The sequence below is a fragment of the Anoplopoma fimbria genome, chromosome 3 (genome assembly GCF_027596085.1).
Source record: "Anoplopoma fimbria isolate UVic2021 breed Golden Eagle Sablefish chromosome 3, Afim_UVic_2022, whole genome shotgun sequence".
NCBI lineage: Eukaryota > Metazoa > Chordata > Actinopteri > Perciformes > Anoplopomatidae > Anoplopoma > Anoplopoma fimbria.
Window position 1 is genome coordinate 9,677,825 of NC_072451.1, and position 12,101 is coordinate 9,689,925.

General features: G+C 38.9%; 1 protein-coding gene across 1 annotated transcript in view; it reads right to left on the reverse strand.

The window, feature by feature from the left end:
* Positions 1–12,101, reverse strand: part of LOC129088784 (epidermal growth factor receptor substrate 15-like 1) — a 37,047-nt gene that overhangs the window by 727 nt on the left and 24,219 nt on the right. Inside the window, 5 exon segments of the mRNA XM_054596016.1 lie at positions 1,100–1,116; positions 4,428–4,589; positions 9,747–9,840; positions 10,065–10,210; positions 11,751–11,814. Of these exon segments, the coding sequence (XP_054451991.1) occupies positions 1,100–1,116; positions 4,428–4,589; positions 9,747–9,840; positions 10,065–10,210; positions 11,751–11,814 (483 nt within the window).

Here is a 12,101-nt window from a genome sequence, read left to right on the forward strand (position 1 = left end):
CTGCTGCGTGAGAGGGAGCACAAAACCCCCCTTCTTCCCAGTGTTGATTTCGTTAAGGAAAAAGATGCCGACATTATGTTCATCGACCTATTGTTCCCTTGACTAAGACAAACAGAACTTACGTCATTAAACGCTAATGCTGACCATATCAGACATGCAATATGGTAGATGGAAAATGACTAAAATGTAGTTTGAAAAATAAAACTTTCTTGCCTGAGCTCTCATTTCCTGACACTGTATTTTATAGTTGGCGGTTTGCATTACAGGTGGTTTATTAACACGTGTTGCATGTTGGGGCGGGTCGGCTCTCATAACGGGCCAATGGGCTCGACTGAACCGAGCATCACTAATGAGAACAGTGAGGAGTAAAGTTTCAATCTGAATCCTTTAGCCTGATAAGATAAACTCTAATGTGAAATAACTTAAAATGCAACTAAAATGCAAAACGATTGGTTTGGTTACACTAGAGTGACTAAAATAAACAATATAATCTGAGGACTAAAAAAGGGTATTTCACACAGGACTAAGAATAGATAAAAAGAATAGCTGAACAAAATTAAGAGAAATTTGTTTTTGTCGTGACTAGAACGAGACTAAATCTATAAAGGAAGGATAAAAATGATTAAAAAAAGTTTTTGGTCTGAATCTAAAATAGCTGCTTCCTACTTACCACAATGACAACAGTGATGAACAGCAGTGAGTTGGAAAATAATATCAAATGTTGGATCTTAAATGTAATTTGCAGTTGAAGAGCTACACAGATGCATTTAATATCAATGTATAGACTCTGTGGCCTCTTTATTAAGTAAACATAGGATTTCCCGTATCCATACAGATTCAGATTTATAAACATATTGTTAATATATCTTTATGTGTAACTTCTTAAACATTTTCCTCTATAATGTTGATGACTGTTAAGAAGGATGAGCAGGAGAAAAAACAAATAGAATTACCACCGCTAAGCTTCATTTCCATTTTTTAAGCAACACATGATGGAATCTATCAAACAAATGTTTCAACCTTCATCTAAATTGCTCTGCCTTCACAATCATTCATTAACATCAGTTAAGTGAAGTTCACCGTGTGTTCGATCTCTTACCTTGACTTTGTCCGGTCCTGTCAGAGAGGTGGATTACAGAACAGAGGTATTATAAACCAGATGTCCCTGAACTAGCCTACTGTATAGGACATCACACCACAGCACACAGACACTGTGAAGGGATACCGGCACTGTTTCTGCTCCGTCCACTTTTTATTGTGAAACAAGTGATTCTGCTAGCTTCAAACTGCAGCCTCGTTAGTGTTATTGAAGTGACTAACAATGCTCAAACGTTACTGAAGTTGAAGTTGAAATTTAGTGTCAGAGATGAGACAAATGGACTGAGGGTAAACAGATGTCAGTGATCCCTTCACTTAGTGACAAACAACACTGGGAGTTAAAGGAAAGAGCAGCTACACAACAACAGGAGATGTGACATGCAGAGAAAAGATATCATTGAAATGTAGTATGAATGAAGAGTTAAATAAGGAATCCTATTCAATCTGACTACTCAAGGATAAGCCTTGTTTTCCTACTTAATGTCATTAGGACAATAGATTGTGCTCATAGCTGATGGAATTACTGTTTCATCAAAGCTATTGAAATATTTATTTTACTGTAGTGGGATTAATGTTGGACTGAACTGACAATGGAGCCTAGATCTACATTTTAAAATGTCACATAATTTCACCATGAATAGGTTCACATTATGTCAAGTCAGTTTTGGATTTTGTCCCCATCAATTCCACTGGAAGCCATTATATTTACCAAATCTCAGTGTGTTCAGACGGTCAAAGACCATGAGCTTAAAATAATCAAATGTATGTTTGTGTGAGTTAGATTCAGCAGCTTGTGTGCGTAGTGTAGTAAATGTATTATTAAATAATAATTGTAAAAGCTGCAAGAGCCTTAAACTGGTGACGCAGGACGTTAAGGGGCTTTATGGCTCAAAGGACGTCTCTGAATGGCTGACATATATGTTCTAAAAGACATGCTTCATCATTATTATGAATAATTAGAAATAAGGGTTTCAAAAGGGTTGTTCCTGAAGGGCTGAGGTTCTACCCAGAACCACTTCTGAAGAACCATTTTCTAAAGAAAGTGTTTTTGGGAGGTCTTTGTGACACTTAGGGTTCCATTAAGAACCTTTTCATAAAAAAAATAAAAAAAACATTTTGAAAGAAAAAGTTCTTTAAGTATTGTGGAAAGCAGTGGTGTTAAAAGATGGTGGAGAAAGAGCTATGGGATTAAAGGGCTCTCGGGAAAACCCCTTTGGTGGGTTCTGAATGGAACCACTACACTACAGGAGGGTTCTCTGGAGAACTTTTCATTGGGGGTTCTGGGTGGAACCTTCCAAATACAACCCTTTATGTTGAGTTCTAGGTGCAACGATCTGAAAGGTTCCGGCTGGAACCTTTATAAAAGGTTCTGCCCGGAACCTACCGTGAGAACAATTTGAAGAACCCTATTTGGTTCTAGCTTGCACCTTAATTTCTAAGAGTGTGGTGGTGAGAAAATGCAAACTACAGAAACTTAATAAGACATGCAGATTAAGAACAGACAGCAAGTTAAACACCGATCAAAGAACAACAGCAAATGAACATCACACACACACACACACACACACACACACACACACACACACACACACACACACACACACACACACACACACACACACACACACACACACACACACACACACACACACACAGGTCATGCAGGGCAGACAGACTCAAGAGCTGAGAGTTGAGTAGTGATACTGTTGTGTCTCATGTTAATATAATCAGACTAATAGTCGGACCAGGGAAACCCTGACAAATTTTTGATATTCTTCCCAACAAAATCAAAAAATGTACAGCTCGGGTTATCTACCCAGCTTTAATAAAAGGTCATTTCAAGGCTCCAGGAAACTATGCAGTCACAGCACCAGGCTGTTGTACTCTTGTAGCAAGAATTCCCTGTGTCAGAGCTGTGATGGGGTATTTACAGTGTGAAATGTGTGTTATTAACAAACAGGGGAGCTTGTTAGCATGGAGAACAGAGAATCATTAGAGAATCTAAAGCAGAGAGTGCCTTAGCTGTGTGTTGTCCTGCCTTGTTCACTACCTCCATTGTTAAACTCATATTGTAGCTCAGTGAACGGAGCTGTGTGAGCGTAATGTATTATATTATTATTTTTTTAACTTTACCACAACAGATGATGTATCCATTCTTGTGCTGTGTTATGAATACAGAATTAAACGCAGCTTACTGCATTGAACACAGGGCTGAACTGTATGGCTGAGAGCAATATAACAGTGTTAACTGTCTAACATACATACATATATATATATGTATATATATATATATATATATATATATATATACACATATACACACATATATATACATATATATATATATACACACATATATATACATATATATATATATATATATACATATATATATATATATATATATATACATATATATACATATATATATATATATATATATATATATAGCTATAGCAAAACTGATTCAGTTCAATGACTTGTGTTCCACTGTTATGGGTTCCAAACACTTGTCCTGTGTAGCGCAAAAATCTTATTATAGTTTATAATCACAGTTTGTTTGCCATCATTAATTCAGGCAATATGATTCTGTAAAAGTAAGTCAATTATATATTCATAATGTCACAAAATGATTTGATGAACATTCAATATTCAGTATTATTATGTAATTACCCAGCCTTTTCTGTGTAAATAAATAAGTGTGTTTTCTAGAAAACATCTAGCAACAAGGTACTATTTGCACTTGGTATCAGCTGGTATTAATGCAAGCTGTATCTGGATAAATTATCTTCAATTGAATAAAATTAATGCATTAAGTCAATAAAATGAGCTGATTATTAGAACATTATTTGGCATAATTTATTTGGCATTTAAGTAGGCAAAAAAATAAATATTTTCTGGTTAGTTTAAGAAAATAAGTAATTAATCCTGAGTAAAGATCGATAAATAAAACAATTGATAGTTGCAGCAATATTCTGGATATCTGATCCTCTGTATGTGTAAATAAGCACAGGACCATGTGGTTCTGCCCACATTGGGATCAGATATCAATATGCAAACAACAAACATGCCTTTCTTAACTGATCCAGATACCAAGTGGAGATGAGGTCACGGTTGTAAAATCAGCATTCATACTACTGATGCATCCCATGAGCACTGTCAGCACTTGTGGCATGCTAAGTTCACTAGAACTTATATCTGAACCGTGCTGGTGTCTGTGCTTAGCGGCGGGGCCTGGTCTAGACACTGACAGTTTTAACAGTATCACCCATCTCAACTTACAGAACTGAAGTCTGCGAAACCCGAGGCGGGCTCTTTGGGGTCTTTACTTGATGCCGAGGACGGGGCGAAGGGATCTTTGCCGCTGAACGGGTCTCCCAGGGCCTTTTTACTCTGAAACGGGTCGATGGCTTCGCCGCCGAACGGTTGGAAGGGGTCGCATGGTTTGGAAGGGTCCGCTGTGCCAGACGTGCTCACTGGTGTGCTCTTACCTGAGGACATAAGAGAAAAAAGGTAAGCATCGTCCCAGGGGAAGAGTTTTCATGCGTTTTTGTTTTTTTTCCCAACCAATAAAACAGTAACATGTTCAGAGCACTTATGTGACAAACCAATCGAAAACAAGACTAAAATCGTAAAAGCTACCGGGCTGTTAAATTTATTTTGCGCCCCGAAAATCCATTGTTGTCAATGCATACGTGTGGAAGATGCTCTCAAAACAGAGGGAGACACCTTAAAAGGTGTGCAATTGTTCCCATGCGCCTATTATTTAATAGCACATCATCATAATCACAGCGTGCAGGTTTCAGTTGCTTGGTCACCGCAAGCAGCGTAGCCTCCCAAGCATCTTTGATTAAATTATTAAAAGTGGCACGGCTGGTGTTTTCCATGCGTTTTAACGTGTGGAGATGTTTCTTAAAAAGATCTTTGGAGGGAATAAGGACACACAGAAAAGGTGCTTATGGTAATAGTAGAGAAATATTCTGCTTTGCGGTGAGGAGGACATGCTGAGAAAAAAAGAAAAACAAGTCATATCACAGGCTTCAGGTCTCACATATCTCAAGAGGAGGAAGTAAAGTAAGTAAAAAGCATGTGTTCACTGATAGCTGAGAGATATAATGACTCAGCTCTACAGCCTGCATGAACAATTCTCACCTTACTGAACTATGTTGATAACACAGGACCTGATTTGATCTGTTCTGGATTAAACACTCACACAAACATTACATGTTTTAGTTCTCACAGCTGTGCCCACGCCCTGCTTCCCCTCCGCTGTTACCTCAAAGATAGCTCCCAGCTTTTGAAAGCCACACAAGTTTCACCTCCACCCGCGGCAATACCAAAGCAATTCACATCAAGTTCCAACACGACGTCTTTCACATGCGGTGCTGACCTCCTCCGCAGGCGGAGGAAATAACACAGAGAAAGAAAGCAGCCAGAGGACCCGAAACAAAAAACATACCCCACAAACCCACGGAGCCACTCTCAACGGTTTCCTCGTGAAACACTTGGTTGGGTTACTGCCCACACTACCAACCGTTGGTTCACCAGTATACCAACTAGACAAACACTTATGTTGTTCATGATCTTAGACCACACATTAACATTCATGGTAAAAGTCCACGTAGATTTATCAATGCTTTATTTGTAATGGTATATGTCAGGATTTATGCATTTAAAACTAGGGCCTGCAATTCACGGTTTGGTCATTAGAAAATAAAAAAGATAAATGACAATCACAGTTTCCCCACACCTCAAAGCGACCCCAAACCCCTAAATATTCCTTTTACAATTTAAAAAAACAAGAAAAGCAGGAATTTCTCAGTGGAGATGATAGAACCCGAGACTGTTCAGCTTTTGGTTTGAGAAATGACACAAACAATGAATTCATTATCAAAATAGTTGCTGATTTGTCAATCAACTAATTGCTTCAGCTCTATATAAAACATTTTTGGATCAACTCTTTTCAGTGTAAAGAGAGAAAGATTTTTTTGTAAAAGCTATTTCTCGACTTGGAATTAATTTGTCACATTTTAGGATATCTTATAATGCATTTAAGACTCTTATAGAGGCAATTCTAAAACAAAACATTATCATGTTATCACTGGTAATGGTAGTTTCTGTCATTAACAGGGAGTTGAAGCTGGCCATGGCAGAGGATCGTGGGAAAGTTAAGAGCACACCATGTTATGTTGTATAGGTGTGAAAAACCACAGTACCAGTCAAGCCGTTGTCATACAACACACACATACATATTTAGTTCTATTACCCAGATACCTCGGCTGATCGGGGTGAGCAGTTCATTTCACACTCCACGCCGAGCAAAACTGCATGCCTGGCAATCAGTTTTTTCCTTTCCGTAAACTGCTCGCACACACACACCGATACACACACACACTGATACACACACGCTCACACTTGAGAAACCACAAACGAGCTCCACCCTGTTCTAAAATAATCCACTACATCAGTGGCATGAAATTTTAATGTCTATCTCAGGATTGTATATGCATTATTTCAGCTGCTGAAAAACAATACAGCTACAGCAATGTGCCTTTTATTATGACTTTTATTTATTTGTAGCACTGTGACTGCAGCCGCGACCCACTCACACCCCGTCAGGTGATGGGGAAAAAGTGACAGAGCATGCATATATATGTACATGTGCGTGTGAAGAAGAGTAAAATAAAAGACAGAGAATATAGTTGAATAAATGAAAAGAAGGACTATTGCTACAGTGGTTACAATGCTGGCATTGGCCCGCTGCACACAGCCTGCAGCCTGACCTTCTCTGAACCACTCAGCCTTGTAAAAACACACAAACACACATGCACACAAAGGGAAGAGAGAGGAAGCAAGTTAGGGTGTGTCTGCAAACAACAGGCCAAGCAAACCGCACATCATCGCTCTTACAACATCACCTTCACGTGTGCCCACACACAAACATCTGAGCAGCGCTTTGTGAACAATCATGATATGAAAATCCATATAAAAACATTTGAAAAAGAATCAACATGAATTTGAGCCGTTCCCGTGAGAACAGTGGAGATGAACTGTCACCTGAGTGACAGTTGCTGGAGTTTAACTGGCATCAACACTGTAACAGACTACTCTCTACTTTCTGACTCAGCAAAACGTGTGGGGTAGTGTAGTGGCAGCAGGCGTGAACACAGTTTAGGTTCAAACACAGAGAAGGGGATTGTGTCGTGCTGTCCCCAAAAATACTTTTTGATCCTTTGTGGTCATGGCGTCCATTCGTAAAGGATTCAGCACAGATGGAAGCATTAAATCCAAAAAGTTCCCTCAAAGCCCCGCTGTTTGGTAGATCTTTCCTCTTTAGCCTCTGTAGTAAAAAGGGGGGTTGTCTTTTGCATTGGTAGCTTGTTTGGGATAATCATAGCAAGAACTGAGTGTTTGGCAATGGCAGTGTTAGCCACCGTGGCTGAAGAAACAAAGAAAAAAAACTAAAATCACCGCCTCACGGTTGTATCCCTCTGCCAATTAGTCAAGTTGCAGTTCACATCCACGTCTTTTCAAAATGTCATCACGTGATCATTTCCTCCCATCATAAAAACATATATTCCCCCCCTCCCCCGTGAATGGGGGTGGAGCATGAAGATGGGCATGCCAATGTCTTTTGCCTAATCAAGAATGCAGACTTCCATACCGAAACAGTTGAGGCCGGGTATACCAACTAGATAGAAACTGATGGTCGCCGACGACAAACGGGAACAGACGAAAGAAAAAATTATTATCATCTTAATTCTTGACCTGTTTTGTGAAGTCACAGTGACCTTTGACCACCAAAATCTAATCATCCTTTAGACCAGGTGGATGTTTGCCCCAAATCTGAAGAAATTCCCTCCAGGCAACTCTGAGATGTCGTATTAATGAGAACCGGACGGACGTCGTTAGCTACCGTGTATTTTATATGTTTTTAATGTGTTGTGTCGTGTGTATTGTATGTACCTTGCTTTCCGCTGAGGTAGACAAATAAAGTCAGTGAATCTATCTAAATATAACTTGTGAAGGAAATGAAGTGATGCGATAGTTGATTAAAGTCAAAAACACCATCTGACTTGAGAGAAATGCAAACTTCAAAACTCACAAGAGTCACTAAAGTCAGTATTACAGGATATAACAGCCTCAAGAAGACATGCCACAGTGTGCTGCTGGTTGAAGAAAGAGTATACATGGCTTTTATCTTCTCTGTGCCCATAATGGGTCTTTCCTGTTTACAGAGTACAGCACGGTTGGAAACTGTGCTTCCCGTGTTGGAGGAAAAAAAATATTTTCTATGGTTACAGAAAAGGCCACACTATACACTACATTAAAGTGTCCATTCAAAAAGGTATTTTACTCTTGGTGGAGATTGTTTTTTTTGTATTTAGTCTTGCCTTTTGCATTGGGTTATCAAACTTGTTTCAAGATTAGTGGGTTTTTTTCATAGTGAGATATCTATTTTTTCATATCTGAAAAGAAACAAATAAAATAAAAACTAAACTAATTTCCTAGATATCCGTTAAAGGCACAGTGAGTAGGGGTTTCCTAGAAGACAATATACAGATATGAAGTACAAACAAAAGTCAACTTTGAATGTTGTGTTCACAAACCGCAACTCTCCTCGTTCCTTTAAAGGTCCCATATTGTAAAAAGTGAGATTTTCATTTCTTTTTAATCATAAAGCAGGTCTAAGTGCTATATATAATGTGAAAGTGTTGAAACATGAAATTGAACACCAAACCAGGTAAAGATGTATAAACCTCATTTTGTTGAATCACAAGAAAAAAAATTTACATCTAAGGAAGCAGAATATATCTTATTTTGAATTGAAACTTATTCTATCAATATTTTTGTGTCACCCTGAACTCATAGAGAGAATTATCACAAATTCCACCAAGTATTACATTTTAACTGTTTTCTCCCCACCCCATCTTTTATTTCATTAGTTTTACTATTTATTTTAGACGTTCTTGTCATTTCTACCCAAGTCTTTTATTCATTATGGTTTTTTTTCTGCTTACAGTCCATGAACACACACACACACACACACCACACACACACACACGCACACGCACACATGCACGCACGCACAAACACCCTTCCTCTTCAGCATTATTGTAAAACCCAGCAGGGCGGTGACTATGGGCAAGAAAGTGATGTGGTAATTAGACACATAAAAAAATCATGTATGTTGCTTTTTCATGAAACCAATGATCCACTTCCTTTTTCCACTAGCCTTTGGATCACACGAGTCGGAAACAAATTAAATTCTACACATAGTCTATTGCAAATAATATTAGTATGGCATGATCTCTATTTGCAAATGGGCAGAAATGAACAGAATGTTTTGAGTTAGAGTGAGGACAAAAAAATATATCTTTTTTAAAGTTGATGTATAGATAAATATATGTAATATATGTATAGATATAATCTATCCAGCGAGTGTGTTATTATGATTTTAGTTATACATTTTTTTTTTTTAATTTTTACTACCTCAGACAAAATCTGGAGCACCCCCTGTAATCTTTGGGGTGCCCAGACCCCAAGTTTGGAACCACCGTACTAGACAATGTAATACCAAAGACAGTCTAAGTGGAAAACCTCATTATTTCAGAAAGGTTCAAACGCCTGTAGAGTGTGACACTCACCACTGGGTGGTTTGGGTCTTGGGGGAACACTTTTCTTCGGAGGCAGAGCTGGCGTGTCGTTCTTCCTGCTGAATGGGTCGTCCACAAACACCGACTGAAAAGAAAGAGGGAGAGGAGGAACGTGTGGGTGATAAGCAGTGAGCTGTAATTTTAATATACTAGAATCTGACAGTCAGTGACGCAACTGAAGAAATGATGGCATCAGGAAACACTTTAACTTATTTGTTTTGTTAAAAAGAAAGTGTGTGCCAATACAGATTTTTACAGTACATATCTGCCCCTGAAAGTGTTTTTAAGATGAATGTCGGACTTTGGTACCTTCTGGTAGTCTGGCAGCCAGCTGGCCCTCCCTTCAAAAGGGTCTCTGGGCTTCGACATGATGCTGAAATCTGCAAATCCAGCAGAGCTGTTGCTGCTGCTGTTGAACGAGCTGCTGCCGAACGGGTCCAATGTGCCAAACAGGTCTGAAAAAAGAACAAGCACATTTACACTTAGTGAGCACAATTACTAGCCAACTTAAAATGTTCAATATTGTTGAGTCTACTTCTCTTCTAAATGCAACATTTTAAGAAATTCCCTCCAGGCACGAGCATTGGACGGAGGTGAGGTCACAGTGACCTTTGACCAACAAAATCTAATCAATTCATCCTCGAGTCCAGGTGGACGTTTGAGCCACAGTTGCAGAAGTCCCCCCCAGGCGTTCCTGAGATATAGCGTTCACGAGAATGGACCGGACGGACGTGGACTGACAACCTGAACAAATAATGCATGTGGCCACGGCAGAAAAAAAATGGGGTATCTTTTTAGCCAAACTAACAATGTGGCTCTAAAAATGGGGATTTTGGTCAGTCAAGCCACAACTTTGGTCCAGATTTGACTATCTCAACAACGACTGAATGATATGAACATTTTATACAGATATTAATGGTTCCCATTTAATGAAACTTACTTAATTTGGTGAATCACTGACTTTTGTTCTCAACAATTATTGGACAGATTGCCATGAGTTGTGGTACACCTCAGGAATTAGCAAATGTTGGCATGGAAACACACTAAACTAAGATGGTGAGCATTGTAAACATTAATCCTGCTCAACCTCAGCTTGTTAACATTGTCATAGTGGGCATGCTAGCATCTGTAATTGGCATTTAGCTCTTCCTTTAGCATTTAAAATAATGTTTCTTATCCATTTGTTATGATGGTGTTTCTGTAAGCAGCAACCAGCCTGCTCACAGAATATACAAAATAAGATGCTATGTTACTGTTCTGATTTTAATAAGGAATTTAAGTAAGAAACATTTAGATTATTTGGTCCTAAATGACAGACCAAACCATAGCCAGTGTGGGTGATTTGCAGCTGTATGGACATTCTGAGTGGGAAAGTGAGTAAGCAAACGTAACACCTTCCCTCTCCAGACACGGTTTTAATAGGCAAACCAACACGGTAACCTCAGGCTGAGCAAACAGAGGCCCACGCTGTGGTGACAGGCTCCGGTTTCCTCCAATCACTGAGGCATTCAAGCCGTCCCACAGTGTGTATGTGTTTGTACGGGCTACATTGATATCTTGGAGGAAATGAAAGCGCTTTTCTCCTGCCGAGGTGAACAAACAGCTGAGCGAAGGGCTCCGATGCACTGACTGACGGCAGGTATTCATTCGTTTAAGAGTTATGCCACCACAAAACCAACTAAACCGCTGCCAGAGACAGAATGGAAGATGTCATTGAACTGACTCCAATCTAACCTCAAAATAGGGTTTTGAAAATGTTCAGTTATCTAAACTGCTGTACCAAGGTTTACCAAGGTCACTATAGCTTTAATATCTATGCTTGCATTAAGCCATTGCAGGAAATGCTGTAAAACAATAAGCATGACTGTTTTATGGCAATATTAGATATTGGAGAGCACAAAGAGTGACAGATTCCATTCATTTTTTGAATTTCAAAGAAAACTCATGATGTCCACAGCCACTGTAGATGTGAGGGAATACAGAATGAAACCATACCTGGTCCTTTGGGTTTTGGGTTGCTTGAAGAGAATGGGTCATTGCTTGTGAAGTGACCGCTTTGCTGCTGGAAGCATAAGAAGAGTGAACAAATCAAATTATAAATTCAGAAATTATGTCTTGAGTGTGTTTTTATCAACTATGTTAAATCTTAGATTTCCCACATTTAGATTTTATACTGTTTGAGTGAACTGCAGAATAAGCGGTACCAGAAATGAATCCAAAGAAAGAACAAAACTCAGCAGTTTTGTTGGTGATTCAAAGGGGCCAACAATCAGCAGTCATCTTAAAATACATGGGGATTTAATATAATTGTATATATTCAATTTCCATGTTCTGGCCTTTGATCTT